Here is a 22365-nt window from a genome sequence, read left to right on the forward strand (position 1 = left end):
GTGTTTTTTGCATCCTGTTTTATGTCCTAGCACCTGTAAGGGATACATGTTCCAATTGAAAACTACCATATGAGAGTTTCTATCCTGTGAGGGTTAGAGGTTGAGGTTGTTTGAAGTAAGTGGACATCCTTTGAGGTTTAGCAGAGACCCTTCACCTTTCATTGAACTTTTTATATTAAGACATCACAAACTTTATATATATATATGTGTGTGCACAGATGTATTTAAGCCTTCATGTGTTTTACTGTATATTTACTGTACATATTTAACATTTCAATGTTCTTCACTAACAGTATAATGTAATTTTTATTGTAAATACATATATATATACAGGTATATGTGTGTGTGTATATACCTATACCTTTATATCTATTCGACTGAACATCCCCTTTATTTGTTCCAATGGTAAGTCCTAGCATTTCACAAACACTAGAATTTACCATCACTTTAACCATACTTGACCTCATTTGACTTTTTATTTTGATTTTAGACTCCTACTTCCATGTGCACTGAGATCTGTTCTTCTGGTCATAGGAAAGCTCCTCAGACTGGAAAACCATCTTGCTGTTTTTATTGTGTACCATGTTCTGATGGTGAAATTGCAAACTCATCAGGTAACCACATTAAAAAAAATATTAAGTTGCAGGAATGTGTAATTTACAGAGTGATTATATTCTATGTTTACCTTCTTATATCTTATTCCTGATGTAGTTATACTGCTTGGAGAAGTTTTTAACACATTCTTTCTTAATTTCCCTTAAACGTAAAGGAACTTCAGTTATCCTCTTTCTATATTGTTGAATGCAATCTTCCACTAAGGGTAACTAACTTCTCTGTTCATCTGTGATGTATTGCAATAACACAGAAATATAGCCATGACACCAATATAGTAGTTATGATATACTGAAATGCAATGAAAATGGTGACCATTTACAAAGCAAAGTTCATGTGGACAGATGACATCAGCCAATAAACATTGTTATAGTGACCATAAACTAGGCTTCCTCTTTATTTTGCTGCTCACCATTGTAGTAAGAGAGAAAGAGGGAAAGAAAGAGACACAGTGGGAAATAGATGAGTAAAACAGAGGGACAAAGAGAAAGAGGGAGAGAGAAGGAAGAAGGAATTATACAAACAGAAACCAAGAGAAACATAGATAAGAGAGAAAGAGAGAGACAGAGAGAAACTGGGAGAGAGAGTGAAAAAAACAAAACAGAGAGAAAGACAAAGAGAAAGACACTGTCTCATATATTACTACTATTTATAAAAGATTAATTTGACATCACATTAGACATCTCTGCACATTTAAGGGACAGTGGACACGTAGAGTTTGTAATATAAACTCAGTATGTGTAGTGAAAAACATTATCATACTTTCATATTGTTTTCCTTCTTTTCCTGCATTTTGTCTGACTATTCTATTAATTTTTACCTTATGGGCAAAGTTTTACTCTGGTTCTGAGTAGATTGTTATTATTCAATTTTCCTCATGACCAATAGAATGTCATAGACTTAGTATATATTTTCTTGTTGACATCCATAAAGGACCTAGAATAGTCAATCAACTCTCCCTTTTGGGATTTAGGATCACATTACTGCCAATTAAAGGCTCTAATATTAAGCTCCAAGGCTATTATAGTGCTACTTGGGTATCCTTATGCATAAGAGATTGCTTTTATGATGTTCCCATTTTTAAAGAAGTCTAAATAAAGTTGTTTTTTAAGTTGCACCAATCATTTTAATTTCTGAACTATACACCTCAATAAGAATTTTTATTTTGTGTCAAAGAAGGACCCAGAGTGCTGAGTATATGTATCCTTTGTAGTAGGTTTTACCTACTGATTTAATAAATAAACCTTAACTTGATACATAGCAACTGAGATCCAAGATAGGCATATATTATAATATTTTGCCAAATAGAGGATTTTGACAGTTCTGAAAATATTCAGGTAGTGCCATTGGTATTTTTCTCTTAATTCATAAATATGTCAGTATACAAACTGCGTGACTTGCGGCAGTATAGAGGTCGTTATGATTTAGATCTCAACAAAACCCTTGACTGGAAATATGCATCATACATTGATACATTTTACATTATAGCACAGAGAATTCCTAAGGCACCTACTGTAGGGAGCCATATAGACAAAACAGGGAACCAATAACTGGACATAGAGATGAGGCTACGATCATTAGACAGATATATGCAATACAATAGCATATGAGATACAATGTATTGATAAAAAATACAAGTTGTCCCAAATGGTATTTCAGAAAAAATAATTGTAATACAGTGATCTAGGCATTAATATTATTAACAAGCTACAGGACAGGGTTTCTCTCAAACTCACAGCCATCAGTGTACAATAAGCAGAATATAGTAGTGACAAATTAGGTTTAACAATATATTCCAGGACAAGTACAACATATGCCTGGGCAAGTAAGTAATTCTTTTAATTCATTTTTTCTTTATTTGTATTAAAGAGACAGTGAAGTCAAATGATACCTCAATTGTTTGGATAGAGCATGACATTTTAAACAACTTTCCAATTTACTTCTATTATCAATTGTGTTTAGTCCTCTTGGTGTCCTTTTATAAAAAGTAGCTATTGGTGAGCACAAGAGTGTGCATATATTTTTAGCTATCTGTCAGCAGTGTTTGCAACAGTGTTTATAGCAATGTTATACATAATTGCAAACATTGCTGCCTAACGGCTAGATTTAGAGTTTTGTCGGTAAGGACCCGAAAAGCTAACACCGGCTTTTTTCTGGCCGCACCATAAAAATAACTCTGGTATTGAGAGTCCACATAAAGGCTGCGTTAGGCTCCAAAAAAGGAGCGTAGAGCATATTTAACGCAGCTTCAACTCTCGATACCAGAGTTGCTTACGCAAGCGGCCAGCCTCAAAAACGTGCTTGTGCATGATTCCCCCATAGAAAACAATGGGGCTGTTTGAGCTGAAAAAAAACACCTGCAAAAAAGCCGCGTTCAGCTCCTAACGCAGCCCCATTGTTTGCTATGGGGAAACACTTCCTACGTCTGCACCTAAAGCTAAGTCTAACCCTAACACTAACACCCCCCTAAATTAAATATAATTTTAATCTAACGAAATTAATTAACTCTTATTAAATAAATTATTCCTATTTAAAGCTAAATACTTACCTGTAAAATAAATCCTAATATAGCTACAACATAAATTATAATTATATTATAGCTATTTTAGGATTAATATTTATTTTACAGTTAACTTTGTATTTATTTTAACCAGGTACAATAGCTATTAAATAGTTAAAAACTATTTAATAGCTAAAATAGTTAAAATAATTACAAATTTACCTGTAAAATAATTCCTAACCTAAGTTACAATTAAACCTAACACTACCCCATTGTTCTGTCAGTATATCCTCAGAGTAGCTGAATTTCTATTAACGCATAATTTCTTCGCCTTTAAGGGGGTATATTACCTCCAGAGATGTGGGACAGCTATGGGGGCAAAATTTGCGCCCTCATATGCCAACCTATTTATGGGTTGGTTTGAGCTGTCCCACATCTATGGATGTGATGACCCCTGGAGGACGAGGATTAAATATTATAGAAGATACATAGATGATCTTTTGATCATCTGGGAAGGAGAGGAATCGGAGGCTCAGAGGTTTATTACAGACTTGAACAATAATACAGCAGGTATAAAGTTTACTTTTGAATTTGGACATACCAAAATAAACTTTTTTGATGTAACACTAACAGGGGTACATACTAAAGTATTAACACAGGTGTATAGGAAACCAATTTCCGGTAATACCCTTCTACATGCGAAGAGCAGTCATTCTAGGAGAGTATTTCATTCAGTGATGAAGGGACAATTTGTACGGCTAAAAAGAAATAGCTCTACACAGAAAGAATATGAAAGACAGGCTCAGGATTTATAAACTAGATTGGTTAACAGGGGCTATAACAGGAAAGAAATAGCAAGAATTAACAACCAAGTTACCCTGATGGATAGAAATACTTTTCTGGCACAAACCAAAGCAACAAATAAAAATAAAAAGAAAGCTTTTGAAGGTGTTACCTTTGTCACCCATTACAGTTCTCAATACCAAGAGATTTGTAATATCATACGCAAACACTTTCATATGTCATCATGGCTTAAACACAATGGGGTCTATAAATGCAGTTATTCATCATGCATAGCCTGTTGTCATTTACAACCTAGCAATGAGGGTTTTTCAAGCACAGTAACTGGAGAAAAGTTTAGGCATTATTCATGCCTAAACTGTAGAAGTAGGTATGTTGTTTACATGTAATTTATGTGGGGTGCAATATACTGGTCTCACCACTAGAGAAGCACGTGATAGGATCAGAGAGCACATCACAAACATAAAAACAGGTAAAATTACAACTCCTCTGGTACAACATTTTAAAACCCTCCATAACAAAAATGCAGCCTCACTAGAATGGACCATAATAGAGCAGGTAAAGAATAAAAAGAGAGGAGGGGACCGAGATAGTTTCTTAGCCAGGAGGGAAGTTTTTTGGATACACCGATTAAAAACCAGAATTCCCACAGGGTTAAATTCTGAATATGACATTATCAACTTTTGGGAATAATCAGTGTATCCAGGAATTATTACTAGATTCCCTATTTGGTTTAAAGTAACCTAATGAACTACAATGTTACTCCTTAAGTCAGTGTGTAATTATTTCAATATCCCTTTAAAATGTGGTAAATAGACAGTTGACATTTGGGACTATGTACAAGCAACTGAATATGAGTTTAGCAAAGATTTTATATGATTGGGGCCTCAAGCATTAAAGAAAATAAAGGGTAAAATTAGAAAATCACTGTATATAGAGTTTTTGTACCTATAATTAAAAGTGTACTTCCCGTCTTTTCTTTTACTATTATAGTCAAAGAGGACCTTTCGTAAATAAGCTAAAGATTAATTTACTATTGCAAACTGAATAAGAGTGTCTATTCATGACTATTTCATTGTACAAAATGTTAAACTGAATTTACTAACTTTGCAAGTTTATATTGTGTTACTATTTTTAATAACAAGTTCTTACGGCAAGTGCTTTGAATATAAACATTAAGTATGGTTTAGACAAATAAGTTTGTTTTGTAGCCATTCATAGAATTGCGCCCCAGGTATGATTTTACCCAATCACATGCTAGCACAGATGTATAAAGAGGTAAAGGTGATTGTGAACTATAGCTACGATTACGGCCACAAGGGCTGAAACGCGTAAGCAACTGTTCATGGAGTGCAATTCTATGGCACAAATTTGTCACACAGTAACTGCTTTGTAAAGGATCCTTTTGCCTGAATAAAGCCAATTTCTTTAAGTGCAAAAAGTCTCCGGTGCCGCTTATTACTTTATATCCAGTTGATCCAGAAATCGAGCAGGCACGGAAGATTTTACGGCAAAACAGAATCTAGTGGATGCACTCACCAAACACCCACCTGTGGAGGCAGGAGCATCCGAGAGGGAGAGGTGTGGCTAGCTGACAGGTGCTTTCAGGAGATGACAGACGCTGAACGCCGAGCGGTGAAGTGAGGAGCAGGCCCAGGAGGGGATTAGGTACCGGGCAGGAGGCTTGTTTAAAGAAGTCCAGGTTTACTTACCGGTAAAGTGATATTCCTCCGATCAAGGATACCCCCCGTGGACGGGCCGCTCTCGATACCGCATTGTCTTGAAAAAGCAAAGTACCAACGGACAGCCGGGTGAGTCAGCAGGCGCTTTCCTGTTCTCAATTCTATCATTGAACAGTGTATGAATGACATTTTAGCTCCCTACTATGTGGACTTTAGTAATATAGTGCTTACACAACAAGTGACTTTACAGTTTTCGCAGTTGGTTTCCTGCAGATTAGTGTTGAGCACATTAACTTCAGTCCCAAGCAGTAACTAGGTTCATAAGGCATATATAGTTCTATTGGCAATTATAGATAGTCCAGCAAGTGACAATACAAGCCATTTTGAAAAGTTTTATTCTTTGCAGACTGCTGTTGAACGTACACAAAATACAAGGGACATTGAAAATGTTTTCTCTTCGGAATATTCTACCTTCACACTGACAAACTGTTTGAACAAATGGAATCCCTTTTGGATAAAGAAATTATATTAAAGTGGGACATTTGGACTCTACAGAAGTATATTACTAACGGCATGATTCCCAGGGGCCTAAGGGTCAATAAATTCCCAACCTTTATAGTAGAGGATGATGATTTTGTAAGAGTGTGGAATGGAGTGTTATCTGATTGCTCATTAAAACTCATGGGCATGCTAATAGAATATAAAACCAAAATGCTAGCCTCTGTTTCAAAAGATATTGATATATTACAAATAGAATTGAATGTAAGGAGTAAGGATATTTCTTTTGCAAAATATGATTCTATATTGAAGTTTTCTTTAGCTGAGTCCAAAAAACTAATCATGGAGATAAAACATGACAAATATTTGAGGGACTTATCTAATTATGAGTGTAATAAAATTTACATTTGGAATAGGAAATTAAGAACAAATTATAGAAGGGAAAATGATCAACAACGTTTTCCCAAAGGGAAAAAATCAGGTAAGAAAGGAAATAAAAATAAATCAAAAAGAGTCACATTCAATGAAAGTGAGGCGGAGTCTTCAGGAGACTGTTCTACCTCAGGGGAAGAAGAGTCAGGTGTAGAAAGGGGGATCCAAGTATCTACCATTAGTAACCTGACAGAAAATCAGACCAGACCAGAGCTAGCAAAAGAACAAGATAACACAGAGGTAGCACAGGTTTTTTCCAGGGTCCCAAGCGTACCAGAAGGGAGGGGAAAAAGGTATAAAAGGAAGGGGTATTTTGAAGGAAGAACCCCCACGACCCCCGAGGAGGGGCAGATCAGGCACGAAATATATATAAATTCTGTAATCAATCTATCGGCGTATACTTTAAATGATTTGGAAGTTAAAGTTTTAAACTATGGTCTCAGCTTTGTTCCAGCTGATAATTTCAACTTGTTCCAAACCATAGTAGACGTCAATAGGTTGATCAGAAACCTAACATTAAGAAAACATTATGCCAGAAACAGTGAAGAAGCAATTGAATTTGCACAAGGGGATGAAGACATAGCCATATCAGACATAACTACACAGCTAAGCTTTCAAGAAGTTTGTGATTTGGAGTCACTAGAGAGACTAGATAATGAAAATGAGTATACTAATGACACATCAACCATACAATCAGGTCCCTCTCTTTCAGGGAACTCAAAATTCTATCCAATTCACAGCAGAGGGGCGGTGTTAGAACAGTTTCAACAAAGGGTTGAAAGAGATCTGACTAGATTAGCTTATGTAATGGATAAAACCACACATCAGAACCTTAGCAAACAAGAATCTTTAGCCCTTAGAGGACTAAAAGAGAACCACAACATTATCATAAGAGCATCTGAGAAGGGAGGGTCTGTGGTTGTCATGGATCGAGACTTCTTTTTAGGAGAAGCAACCAGACAACTTTCAGACCATGACCAGTATACCACTCTCACCAGGGATCCCACTGACAAATTTAAGCATGAGCTTTCACATTTGATAGACGATGGTAGAGAAGCAGGGATCCTAGACAAAAAGACCTGTAGCTTTCTTTATGTGGCATCACCAGTGATGCCTATATTCAACTTTCTTCCGAAAGTGCATAAATCCCTGTCCAATGTGAAGGGACGTCCAATTATTAGTGGCATTGGCTCAATTTTGGAGCCCTTGTCACAGTGGTTGGACGCAATCCTGCAGCCTTTAGTGCAGAGCTTGCAGAGCTATCTAAGGGACACCAAGCAACTTTTGCTTGAAATGGAGACCTTGGATTGGCAGGAAGGGTACAATTGGTTGACCATCGATGTCACCTCGCTTTATTCAAGTATACCTCATGCCAAAGGTCTAGAAGCGATCTCTTTTTTCTTAAAGAGACTAACTAATTATACCCCATTGTTCTGTCAGTATATCCTCAGAGTAACTGAATTTCTATTAACGCATAATTTCTTCGCCTTTGTTTGGGTACATTACCTCCAGAGATGTCGGACAGCTATGGGGGCGAAATTTGCGCCCTCATATGCCAACCTATTTATGGGTTGGTTTGAGCTGTCCCACATCTATGGATGTGATGACCCCTGGAGGACGAGGATTAAATATTATAGAAGATACATAGATGATCTTTTGATCATCTGGGAAGGAGAGGAATCGGAGGCTCAGAGGTTTATTACAGACTTGAACAATAATACAGCAGGTATAAAGTTTACTTTTGAATTTGGACATACCAAAATAAACTTTTTTGATGTAACACTAACAGGGGTACATACTAAAGTATTAACACAGGTGTATAGGAAACCAATTTCCGGTAATACCCTTCTACATGCGAAGAGCAGTCATCCTAGGAGAGTATTTCATTCAGTGATGAAGGGACAATTTGTACGGCTAAAAAGAAATAGCTCTACACAGAAAGAATATGAAAGACAGGCTCAGGATTTAGAAACTAGATTGGTTAACAGGGGCTATAACAGGAAAGAAATATCAAGAATTAACAACTAAGTTACCCTGATGGATAGAAATACTTTTCTGGCACAAACCAAAGCAACAAATAAAAAGAAAAAGAAAACTTTTGAAGGTGTTACCTTTGTCACCCGTTACAGTTCTCAATACCAAGAGATTTGTAATATCATACGCAAACACTTTCATATGTTGAAAGTGGATGATGAACTAATGCATATTGTAACAAAAGGGTGTAGGTATGCCTTCAAAAAGGGTCTAACAATAGGAAATATGGTAGCTCCGACCCAGCTACCGTCTACACAAATTCTCAGCTCATCATGGCTTAAACACAATGGGGTCTATAAATGCAGTTATTCATCATGCATAGCCTGTTGTCATTTACAACCTAGCAATGAGGGTTTTTCAAGCACAGTAACTGGAGAAAAATTTAGGCATTATTCATGCCTAAACTGTAGAAGTAGGTATGTTGTTTACCTTTTGACATGTAATTTATGTGGGGTGCAATATACTGGTCTCACCACTAGAGAAGCACGTGATAGGATCAGAGAGCACATCACAAACATAAAAGCAGGTAAAATTACAACCCCTCTGGTACAACATTTTAAAACCCTCCATAACAAAAACGCAGCCTCACTAGAATGGACCATAATAGAGCAGGTAAAGAATAAAAAGAGAGGAGGGGACCGAGATAGTTTCTTAGCCAAGAGGGAAGTTTTTTTGGATACACCGATTAAAAACCAGAATTCCCACAGGGTTAAATTCTGAATATGACATTATCAACATTTGGGAATAATCGGTGTATCCAGGAATTATTACTAGATTCCCTCTGTGGTTTAAAGTAACCTAATAAACTACAATGTTACTCCTTAAGTCAGTGTGTAATTATTTCAATATCCCTTTAAAATGTGGTAAATAGACAGTTGACATTTGGGATTATGTACAAGCAACTGAATATGAGTTTAGCAAAGATTTTATATGATTGGGGCCTCAAGCATTAAAGAAAATAAAGGGTAAAATTAGAAAATCACTGTATATAGAGTTTTTGTACCTATAAATAAAAGTGTACTTCCCTCTTTTCTTTTACTATTATAGTCAAAGAGGACCTTTCGTAAATAAGCTAAAGATTAATTTACTATTGCAAACTGAATAAGAGTGTCTATTCATGACTATTTCATTGTACAAAATGTTAAACTGAATTTACTAACTTTGCAAGTTTATATTGTGTTACTATTCTTAATAACAAGTTCTTACGGCAAGTGCTTTGAATATAAACATTAAGTATGGTTTAGACAAATAAGTTTGTTTTGTAGCCATTCATAGAATTGCGCCCCAGGTATGATTTTACCCAATCACATGCTAGCACAGGTGTATAAAGAGGTAAAGGTGATTGTGAACTATGGCTACGATTACGGCCACAAGGGCTGAAACGCGTAAGCAACTGTTCATGGAGTGCAATTCTATGGCACAAATTTGTCACACAGTAACTGCTTTGTAAAGGATCCTTTTGCCTGAATAAAGCCAATTTCTTTTAAGTGCAATAAGTCTCCGGTGCCGCTTATTATTTTATATCCAGGGTATTCATTTAACCCAGGAGATCAAGGAAAAGATTTGGAAGTGGGAATTTTTGGAAATATTTTCGTAGCTTTCCATGGATCAGTTCATGGAGATTAAGGAGGACACAAAAGGAGAGCCAGGTAAGAAGGAAGAAGAGGAGCACTAAAAGAGGTATAGGAAGCTGCCAAAGATGATTAGTAATTGGTCTTGAGCTTTCTGCATCTTGGCAAGCGTGATAGGGGAAAAATTTCCAGAACAGGAATCGGCGCTGTTCTGCTATTTTGATGAAATTGCTGCAGCTTATAGGACATATGGGGGCATGGCCTGGTGGCAATACGGTGAGCAATTTTGTCAGAGGATCGCGGTGGGACGATCCCGACATGGGAATTTGGTTAGAAATGATGACCCTACTAAGAGGTGGCAGTCCTTTCGTGGAGGGGAACAGGTGCAGGTGGGGGAGCGGGAGCAAGCACCACAGTGGCAATCAGAAAATGACTCTGTTTCCAATTTAATGATGGGCGATGTAGTTTTGCAGATTCGTGTAAGTATAAACATGAATGTTTGAGTTGCGGAGGAGCCCACGCCTTCTTCAAGTGCTTTAGGCGGGGTATACAGATTGGTAAGATGGGAGAAGTGGGTCTACAGGGCGCAGACCCCAGTGAGGGTCGTAAAGATGGTCCCGTGGTTAGAACGGTACGGTGAAGTGAAGTCCCGACTACATGATGCAAAGTTAAATTAACTGGCTTTAGTTCTGGGATTTGGATTCCGTTTGTTGAAGGAGGGGAAATTAACGGTGCATGGGAACTTGAAATCTGCAAAGGAATATCCGGAGGTGTTGTGGGTAAAATTGTCGAAAGAAGTGTCTTTGGGTAGGATGGCAGGGCCCTTTCGGGAGACACCCTTGGCTAATTTGAGTATCTCTTCCTTGGGGGTAGTACCTAAGAAAGCTAAGGGGCAATTTTGCATGATCCACAACTTATCTTATCCAAAAGGGGCTTCAGTCAATGATGGTATTAACCCTGAACTGGTCGCGGTCTGGTACGCGTCTTTTTTTTAAAATAATTTTTATTGAGGTATTTAAGAAATACAGACTTTCAATATGCAGTTGCAGTTGTCAAACTGAGCATGTCTCAAAATACATAAATGATAATGGACAACATAAATGCAACAAGATATAACATACCAAAAAATTATTGTAGGACTATGCAATATCTATAAGTGTAGAGCTATCCCAAGATGAAATAGTCTGTTTGTAAAACTTAAACATATAATATGAGTACCTCATTTTATAATAAACAATCTATACATTTGCGTTTCTCCATTAACACATATAAAACAAAAGTGGAATGGTATCCCTCAACAGTGGGCCAGGCCTCTCACATACTTTCTAAGGGATGCATTTTCCCATGCCTACCTAGTAAACGAGAGGGGGGGGAGAGATTAGTTTTGTATAATAATACTAATAGAGGTAAAAAAAAATTGTGCAAGATAAGGACCAAAACATAATGCATAGAACACAGATATGTATCATTGGGTTACTATATAAAGTCTAGGCTCAGACATATCCTATTTTTTGGTAACAGTAGGAGGACTACTAGAATAAATTTACTCTTGAATTAAAGGTATCTTTAGCTATTAGGGAATGTACACAGTGCACCTAATTAAAATCTTAGTTATATGAGACCATGCTTATAATGGAGTAGTAGCTTTAGAGAGTAGGACAATAATCTTGTGCACCATTTTTTGTTTTTTAGGTATAAGGTAACTTATTTAACTTATTATAGCTGGGATAATGTAAGAGACTAGGTATGATGGACAAAACAATGTATGTTATATACTGATCAAAGTGCTGAAGGAATGATGGTCATATACCTCCCAGAGAGCTGAATCTATAACAGATCTAAAATCTAAGGGTTAGGAATCTTGAGATAGACCAGGATAATTAAATAGAACAAGCTATAAGATTATGTATTTCTGCTACAGATAGCAAATTGTAACTAATCTTAGACTCCCCTCTTGTGGTCACAGTTGGTATCTAGAACTTATCACGTGATTTTTTATATTTCCCATTGCATAAGTCAGTAGAGCTCGCTAAGAACTAGGTTATATCTGTAATGGGAATATTGCTGAACTTATTAAGTACTGCATTTACATATATCATTAGCTATCAGGGTGTGAACAAATTGACCCCAGAGAAACTTGGTCTGCGTTTAACCACCTGTGTAAAATAGTGAAAATTCATGACCTACTTTATCCAAATGCATATTTATTCTAGGGGTGCATTATATACAAATACAAATACATTGTATATTATGGCCGGTCAATCTCAGGGGCTGGTATGAGTAGTTATTGGTATAAGTTGTATGGAATATAGTTATGTAATATAAGCTAAGTGCAGTAGCACACTGTATGCAGATCTTCAAGGATAGGCTTATAAATGTCAAACAGAGTAATGAAATAACCAACTTGTACAAAATGAACTTGATATAAACTGTTCTTATTTAAATAACAAAACTAATGTTTGAATAAAATACAACTATATACTGAACCAAGGTTCTCCTATATGTCCAAAGATCTAGGAATTTAGACCTTGCAGTCGTCATATATATCTCCCTTAAGTAGAGAGTAACAATATTCAGGTGTCTCACTCATAAAGTGACAAAGTCACTTCCAATTGGGACCTACTGGCCTATCCCACGCCATTATTAAATAACATTGACCATATCAATTTTAGTGGGGTTAAATGTAGCAGTAGTATCTGGGAGTAAATATTTGATAAAATAACAGGGTACAAACATAATGAACCCAAGAAGGAATTAATCCTCATCTAGTTATATCCCTGTCCGACCTAAGCTATTTTGTATAAATGTGTAGAAGATGAAAAGCTGCCACGTGAGTACGGGTCCTATACCCAGCGGCAAGAAGCTTGAGGTTCCAGCTATAAGTTTAGTAAATAAATGAATATGACTATCACAATCTTAATTCTAATTCCCAGTGGGTTAAAAAGAATACAGAATTCCTTTAGGGTTTTATATAGTTCTGTAACTAGTGTATATATTAACATAATATCATTTAACCCCTTAACGACCGAGGACGTGCAGGGTACGTCCTCAAAAAAAAGGTAGTTAATGCCTGAGAACGTACCCTGCACGTCCTCGGTTTGGAAAGCAGCTGGAAGCGATCCTGCTCGCTTCCAGCTGCTTTCCGGTTATTGCAGTGATGCCTCGATATGGAGGCATCCTGCAATAACTTTTTTAAGCCATCCGGTGCAGAGAGAGCCACTCTGTGGCCCTCTCTGCACCGGAGATCGGTGGTTCCCTGCGTTGGTGGGTGGGAGCCGGACCGGGAGGCGGGTGGCGGCCATCGATGGCCCTGGTTATGTGCAGGGGGGCGGGATCGTGGGCGGGGATGAGCGGGGGCGCGCACGGAGGCGCGCGCGTGCACGGGAGGGCGGGGGCGGGCGCGTGCACGGGGAGGGAGCGGGTGGGAACCGCTACACTACAGAAAATGTGTTAATAAAAATGTTTAAATACCTTAATATTTGTAAAAAAAAAAAAAGATCAGCAAGGTGGTGGGGGTTTGTCTGTGTGGGGGGGTTTGTCTGTGTGGGGGGGGAAGCTACACTACAGCAAAAAAGCCAAATAAATATAAAAAAAGCACTTTTTTTTTGCAAACTGGGTACTGGCAGACAGCTGCCAGTACCCAAGATGGCCCCCAATGAGGCAGAGGGGATGGTCAGAGAGCGGTTTTGGGGGGGATCAGGGAGGTTGGGGGCTAAGGGGGGGATCCTACACCCTAGCATATGTAAATATGCTAAAAAAATTTTTTTTTTTTTTTTAAAAAAACCCTTTTATTTTAGTACTGGCAGACTTTCTGCCAGTACTTAAGATGGCAGGGACAATTGTGGGGTGGGGGAGGGAAGGGAGCTGTTTGGGAGGGATCAGGGGGTGGGATGTGTCAGGTGGGAGGCTGATCTCTACACTAAAGCTAAAATGAATCCTGCAAGCTCCCTACAAACTCCCTAATTAACCCCTTCACTGCTAGCCAGAATACACGTGTGAGGCGCAGCAGGATTTAGCGGCCTTCTAATTACCAGAAAGCAACGCCAAAGTCATATATGTCTGCTATTTCTGAACAAAGGGGATCCCAGACAAGTATTTACAACCATTTGTGCCATAATTGCACAAGCTGTTTGTAAATTATTTCAGTGAGAAACCTAAAATTGTGAAAAATTTAACTTTTTTTTCAATTTGATCGCATTTGGCGGTGAAATGGTGGCATGAAATATACCAAAATGTGCCTAGATCAATACTTGGGGTTGTCTACTATACTACACTAAAGCTAAAATTAACCCTACAAGCTCCCTAAAAGCTCCCTAATTAACCCCTTAACTGCTGGGCATAATACACTTGTGGTGCGCAGTGGCATTTAGCGGCCTTCTAATTACCAAAAAGCAACGCCAAAGCCATATATGTCTGCTATTTCTGAACAAAGGGGATCCCAGAGAAGAATTTACAACCATTTATGCCATAATTGCACAAGTTGTTTGTAAATAATTTCAGTGAGAAACCAAAAGTTTGTGAAAAAATTTGTGAAAAAGTGAACGATTTTTTGTATTTGATCGCATTTGGCGGTGAAATGGTGGTATGAAATATACCAAAATTGTCCTAGATCAATACTTTGGGATGTCTACTAAAAAAAAATATATACATGTCAAGGGATATTCAGGGATTCCGGAAAGATATTAGTGTTCTAATGTAACTAGCGCTAATTTTGGAAAAAAGTGGTTTGGAAATAGCAAAGTGCTACTTGTATTTATGGCCCTATAACTTGCAAAAAAAGCAAAGAACATGTAAACATTGGGTATTTCTAAACTCAGGACAAAATTTTGAAACTATTTAGCATGGGTGTTTTTTGGTGGTTGTAGATATGTAACAGATTTTGGGGGTCAAAGTTAGAAAAAGTGTGTTTTTTTCAATTTTTCCTCATATTTTATATTTTTTTTTTATAGTAAATTATAAGATATGATGAAAATAATGGTATCTTTAGAAAGTCCATTTAGTGGCGAGAAAAACGGTATATAATATGTGTGGGTACAGTAAATGAGTAAGAAGAAAATTACAGCTAAACACAAACACCGCAAAAATGTAAAAATAGCCTTGGTCCCAAACGGACAGAAAATGGAAAAGTGCTGTGGTCATTAAGGGGTTAACCTTTAGTGTGCAAAAGAAAATGTGCAAAGCTGTTTCAACTGACGATATAGTATATATAAACAAGAGAACAAAACCCTAGTCATAAGTATTTGTGCAGGGCTATTATTGCAGCCTTGGGTTTTCTATGATCTCAAGTGAGTTTATAAGGGAATATCGCAAAAATCTTAAATGTATAGTAAGTCGAATGAGTCCTGCTTCACAAATAAATCTGTATCTAAGCTTTTTCTCCCAAATAGTGGCGTGAATTGGAAGCTATACTAGATATCATATCAATTTACTATCAATCCCCCATCTACTAAAGTGTATATCTTCTAGCATTCCCTAAATGGGTTAGGAGTACAATATATTTGAGTGCTAATATAGGATTATTTCAGAATTTCATGTAGTTCTGCGATTGAAAACTTAAATTCCAGCCCCAACACAGAGTTTGACTTAATTACACTTGTGAGTAGTTCTAAGGAGTATAAGAAACTTCTAAATATTATAGTGAAAGTATATATGGTTAAATTATAATCATATTTAAGGTGCAGACTGACCTATATCCACAAGCACAGAGATAATATGGTTACTTTAACTAGGTTAAGAACAAAACAGTTTTGCTAATATTGCCCATATTAGTTATGTGACAGGAATGTTGTACATACAAAATAGTAAATGAGCAGTAAGGACCATAAGAATCAGCACTGTCAAGTATAAAGGTTTAAATAAAACAAACAAACAGCAACAAAAAATAGACTTCTATGAAGTTGGGGTAATAGGAGTAAGGTTAACGGTACATGTAAATAGAAATCATAGAACTCATGCATAAGCAAACCTGACTAAAGGGTTACATTATAAGTCAGATTAATAGGTAATCACACATATTAAATATAGTAATATATTGACTGCTTAGTTAATGCACCTAACAAATGTATGGGCTAAGGGATAAACAACAAGGAGATCACCCTACGCCCTTTGCCTCAATATTTCTCTCAATACAGTGCATGATTAACCTACTCCAGACCTGGTGTATAAAGAGACTTGTGTTGCGCTGTAGATTAGTGAGAAGTTCAAATCTGCCCCTGTATCGAACAATCCGCTGCTTTCTCAACCCCTTAAGAGTACAAGCAATAGGGTTGAGCACCATCCTATTTGTTTCTGTACAGAGACCAGTCAGAAAGTCCCCATCCTGTTTGAGTCTCCCGCTGTTCAGGGCAATGTCCGGTATCTCGGCATGCGCTACCATTTCTCCTGGGTCATTATGGTGGATTCCAACTCGTATGCCCAAATCAAGCCAGCCGCTACTCCCAAATTTGAGGGCTTCCAATTCAAGGGCATCCCTTGTCAAGTCCGCAGGATTAGAAACCGCATCTACAGCTTCGCGGCTGGCCTTGCTCACCTCGGGTCCACGTGGGCATTGTGTAGTTGTGTTAGGTGCGAGGCAGCGATCTGCAGCATGCCTAAGTAATTTTGAGAAAACTTCCCTTATCTGCTGTATTAGGTCGCCAATGTGGTCATCTATCAACTGCAGGGACTTGTGTTCCCAGTCGTCAATGGTCTGCATAGCACACAAGCAGCTCAGACTGTGCTTAGACACCATTGCATGTGGCGCTATTAAAAATTACTTTCAGTAGTCTTAATGATGAGGTGGGTCTCTTGATAGAAGTTTAAGGCATATATTCACAGAATGACCCCCAAAATTAGATATAAGAGCCAGGAACTACTGTAGAACATGTCTAGTCGCTTTGGTGATTAACTCTGCCCCCCCTTGGTACGCTTTGATAAAGCAGTGGAGTTGGTGCATGAGGTTGGAGTGGGAGCCTTGATAGCAAAGGTTGATGTTGAATCTGCCTTTCGTCTCTTGCCAGTACATCCAAGGTGTCATCACTTACTGGGTTGCTTTTTTGAGGGATCGTACTTTGTGGATCTTTATCTTCCCATGGGCTTTTCAATTTCATGTTCATATTTTGAAAAGTTAAGTTGTTTTGTTGAATGGATGGTTAAACAAAGATTGGGGGTTTGGTTCCATCGTCCACTCGGGCTCCTCGATTTTTTGTTTGTGGGTTTGGAGGGGTCAACAGTGTGTGCTGAGCTGATGGAGGCCTTCATGGAGGTGGCAGATGAATTTGGAATACTGGTGGCTGAGGAAAAGTCTGAGGGTCCCACGACAAACTTGAGTTTATTGGGCATACACATTGACACTGTACGTATGGAGCGTTGCTTACCCAAGGATAAGGTGGAGGACTTGATAGCCATAATTGAAGGGGTGCTGGGGAAGCAAAAGCTTTGGTTGAAGGAGCTCAAGTCACTGATTGGTAAGCTCAATTTCGCATGTAAGACTATTCCAGTTAGAAGGGTCTTTACGAGGAGACTGTCATTGGTGACAGCAGGGACAAAGATGCCTTGTCACAGGATTTGCTTGAAGAAGGAACATAAGAAGGATTTGAGAATGTGGTGGCAGTTTTTGAAAGCATTCAACGGGAGGGCAATGGTACAGGAGGTGGGATTGCTTGATTTGGACATACATTTGTTCACAGACGCTTTAGGGGCAATAGGTTTCGGGATTTTTATGCAGGGGAAATTGTGTTTAGGCCAATGGCCTGGATACTGGGTAGAGCCAGGGCTTATGAAGAACTTAGTGTACCTGGAGTTGTTCCTGTTGGTAGTGGCTTTGCATGAATGGCCAGGTTTGCTGTCTGATAAGTGTGTAACTTTTAATTCAGATAACATGGGTGTGGTGATGACCATAAACCGTTTGACTCCATCATCTCTCCCAGTGATACATTTGTTATGCCTTTTTGTGTTGAAATGTCTGCAGTGCAATATTTTGTTTAAAGCTGTTCCTGTGCCGGGAAAATAAAATAAAATTGCTGATGCTATCTCCCGTTTACAGTGGGATCGTTTTACCTGGAGGCAGAGGTGGAGGAACATGGGAAGGAGTGTCCGAAATGGCTTTTACAGCAGGATGAGCGTTAGCTGAAGGGACGGGGAAATTATATGTACAGTTATGGTTCTTATGGGGTCAAATTTTACAAGGAAGAAGAGTGGTCGATTCCACCGAAGGGTGAATAGCAGCACTGTTAGATTGGATGCAGGATCGGGGGATTCGGGTTTATCAAGACCCATGGTTCGCATAAGGTTAGCATCTATGGCATTTCTGTTTCAGTTGATGGGGTTGATAGATGTTACCAAAAGCTTTATGGTTAAACTAGCAGCCAGAAGCCTGTACAGGGGAAGTGTGGAGGTGGATGGCAGACACCTAGTGTTTTATGCAATGTTACAGCTCGTGGTGGAAAAATTGCTGGTAGTATGTAGGTCACAGTATGAAACATTGTTGTTTAAGGTGGCTTTAATTGTGGCATTCTTCGGAGCATTCAGAGTATCAGAATTGATTTGTATAAATAAAAGTGATAAAGGGGGAATTCAAGTGTCAGACGTGATAGTCAGTGGGGACTTTTTGTCAATTTGGTTGAGTAAATAAAAAACAGACCAAGGAAGGAAAGGTACCCAGATTAGACCAAAAGCAATGGGGGGTACATGTTGTCTGGTAGCCCAGGTGGTGGAGTATCTGGGGTCTAGGCCCCGAGGGCCCTATGTTTATTGATATGGATGGTTCATCTGTATCTCTATTTCAATTGTTATCAGTGTTTAGGAGAGTTTTAGGCTTGATTGGTGTGTCTTCTGGGGAATTTGGAACTCATTCATTTAAAATTGGGGCAGCTACTGAGGCCCACTCATTGGGTATAGGGGTGGAGGGGATTAAGATAATTGGGACTGATCATATAATAGGTATAGGTCTTATATCAGACTGAACTTAGCTTAAGTTCCTGTGTTTATGTTTGTTCTTTTAGGTCCGATCCAATGCTGGCTGATAGGTCTCTACTATATATATATATTGGGCTAGGAAGGCAGCAGCAGTGAAAGAGAATGGGGTGCAGCTGAAGTTTTCTACTGAGGTGGTCAGCTTACGCTGGTTTGGAATCAGAGGCATGAGGTGGGTTCAATTACTTATCAAGGTAGTAGAATATGCTAGACTGTTTCTTCCTCTTGACATATTGCAGATACACTTAGGGGGTAATGATTTGGGATTTATGTCTCAGAGAGATTTGGTGGAGGGGATGAAATGGGATGTTAAGAGGTTGTTTTTGTTGTTCCCAAAGTTGGTAATGATCTAGTCTGAAATTGAGACCAGGATAAATTGGAGGGCGACGCTTCCCGTAGGAAGTTGAACAGGATGATGAGTAAGTTTGTTAACAAGTTTGGGGGGGTTGTCAATAAGACATGTTGAATTTTTAGGGGAATTAGGGATTTTTTTTTTTCTGAGAGATGGAGTTCATTTGAATGAGGTGGGGTTACACCTATTTAATTTTAATATAAAGGAGGAAGTTGCATAGGCTCTGGAGTTGGTTGGCGGGGCGCAGCAGTAGGTCTTGCCTGTGACGGAGTGCTTGCTATGTGGAATAGCAGTTTAAGTAGGGTACCTCCTGGGTGAGCATGAGAGGAGTACCGGGAAGCCACCCGGTATAGGTATGAGTGCTGGAGATGAGTTTGGAAGGAAGATGTGTGGCTGCGGAGCCCAGAAGAACTATAAGAGAGGTGGAGGTGGCCTGACAAAGGCTCCACATTTTCAGGAGATTAGGTGCGAGCAGAAACTCCCTCCCTCCCTGTATGATGTGGAAGGAGTAGAAGTGATTGTTGCAGCTGGAGGTAGGCGGAATGCTTGCTTGGTGAAATAGCAGTTTAAGTAGGGTACCTACTGGGTGAGCAGGAGAGGAGTATGTGGGAATTGTTTATCTGTTTAAAAATTGTGGCTACTTGTGGGGCAAGCACTGGTTGGGTTATTTTGATTGGGTATTTATTTACATGTTAAGTATTTATAAATTAAGCTGCGGCCTTTGTAACCCATAGTGTTTTTTTTTTTTTTTTACGGCCAAGGGCTGCTTTGACGTGCTTGTGCACGCTTTCCCCATAGACATCAATGGGAAGAGAGTGTTAGAAAAAAAACTAATACCTGAAGCGCGGAATGAAATTCTCTGTAACACAACACCATTGATGATTATGGAGAAAAAAAGTTAAGTTTAAACCTAACACCCTAACATAAACCCCAAGTCTAAACACCCCTAATCTGCTGCCCCCAACATTGCTGACACCAAAATAAAGTTATTAACCCCTAATCTGCTGCCTCCAACATCACCGACACCGAAATAAAGTTATTAACCCTTAATCTGCCGCTCCCAACATTGCCGACACCAAAATAAAGTTATTAACCCCTAATCTGCCGCTCCCAACATTGCCGCCACAAATACAAGTTTTTAACGCCTATTCTGCCGCTCCCTGACAACGTCGCCACTTTAATACATTTATTACACCTAAACCTCTGGCCTCCCACATCACCGCCACTAAATAAACCTATTAACCCCTAAACTGCCAGCCTCCCACATCTCAAAAAATAAATTAAACTATTAACCCCTAAACCTAACAGCCCCCTAACTTTAGATTAAAATTGCAATATCCCTATCTTAAAATAAATAAAAACATACCTGTGACATTAAAAAAAAACTAATTTTAAACTATAAATTAACTTAACATTACTATTATACTAAACTAGTATACTAAAATAAAAATAACTACCAATTAAAAAACTAAATTACGCATTTAAAAAACTACTAAAATTATAAAAATAGGGGGGCGGAGCAAGCCTGGGCTTGGAATGGTCTCACTTCATTTCAGCTCCGCTGAAACTGATCATAATTTCCTTCATCAATGACCATTAGCCCATTACAAATTTGTACAATGATTGTCTTCAGTTATCAAGAAGAGGTAGTGAACCAGTGGGAAGCCTAAATATAATTGTACAGTACGGAAAATAGCGGTACAGAGAACTGTCTAACGGCTAGCCTGCAAAGAGACTGCAGTCTTTTCTCCCACGTGGAGAACTAGAAACATGGCAATTGATTGGGAAAAGGAGGCAAAAAACTTGATAAATGCTCACTTTCAGAGATTGGAGTGTGAGCTAGCCCTAGCATTTTCATCTCTGTGCAGAAGTCTACCCTCTGAAAAATCTCATCACATATCCCCAGCACACCGGCCCTCACAAGCTACAACTAAGGAGCCCCAGATTGCCGCAAGATGACCGCTGCACTTGACACAAGCACCAAGAGGTATTGGCTGGCCCAATAAAGATGCGGACAGCGGCACAAGAGATGCGAAATTCTTGCATATTACATTGGCGTGTGGCGCGGAGGTGCATGGTGGATCAAAGCAAGAGGGGTCACGGCCCGATCGTATGTCAGATGGAAAGGTGCCTAAGCGCTTACCGACTGGCAGTCCGGCTCCTGGGACCCTGGTGAGCATACTCAAGACAGGATGGAACGGAGCCCCCAAGTTACTGCCTCCATATACATACCTCCACATTCCGGAGCTGTCCCTGCGCGGATTTGTTTGCAGCGGCGATCTGAGCGCACACCAGATCACTCACTCAGAGCTCATCATCGCACTTCAGCCTAGCAGGAGAGTAACAAGCAGCTGGCCGTTACAGCTGGTCCAAGGAACCTCTCCAGCCCCACGAGCTGGCATGGGATGAGTATTTCTATTTGAGCACGGGCTCAGAGACTCAGACGCTACACAATTTATTTCAAGTTTGTTTATACCTAGGACTTATTAACAGGTTTTATAGAGATTATAGGTGGCACATTGTTTATTGTTCTAAGCCTCACACATAGAGACCCTCTGTTACTATTGCTGGACTATTGATAGATGTTTACATGTACCAGGAATGTCGACAAAGGTTCTTATGATGGCTTGCTGTCACAGTAAGAATGCTGGTAATAGATGGCTTCTTAGGCCCCATATTGTTCCATAGCCCTTACCATGTTTTTCACATTACATACAGCGTTTGAAGTAAAATTAACTCGAAGTTATGAAATAATAGCCTCACTTCATAGTCTGGATGAAGCCTATTCAAGTTAATGTATTCTCATTCCAGAACCACCGATTGTTGAGCATACAGTACCTTGCTAATGTTTCCTGATTTTCAAATGTTACTCATATTAATAATTTTAAAGTTCTGAAAGTCAGTTTTTACTTGTTTCCCTCTCTCTGTACT

The 22365-nt window shown here is 38.9% G+C and overlaps 1 protein-coding gene across 1 annotated transcript in view; it reads left to right on the top strand.

Moving 5' to 3' along the window:
- The first annotated feature begins 502 nt into the window (after positions 1-502).
- LOC128643194 (vomeronasal type-2 receptor 26-like) overlaps positions 503-22365 on the top strand; it is a 58662-nt gene continuing 36799 nt past the window's right edge. The window contains exon 1 of the mRNA XM_053696178.1: positions 503-614. Within this exon, the coding sequence (XP_053552153.1) occupies positions 503-614 (112 nt within the window). The remainder of the gene's footprint in view (positions 615-22365) is intronic.

Source organism: Bombina bombina, chromosome 1, assembly GCF_027579735.1.
Source record: "Bombina bombina isolate aBomBom1 chromosome 1, aBomBom1.pri, whole genome shotgun sequence".
NCBI lineage: Eukaryota > Metazoa > Chordata > Amphibia > Anura > Bombinatoridae > Bombina > Bombina bombina.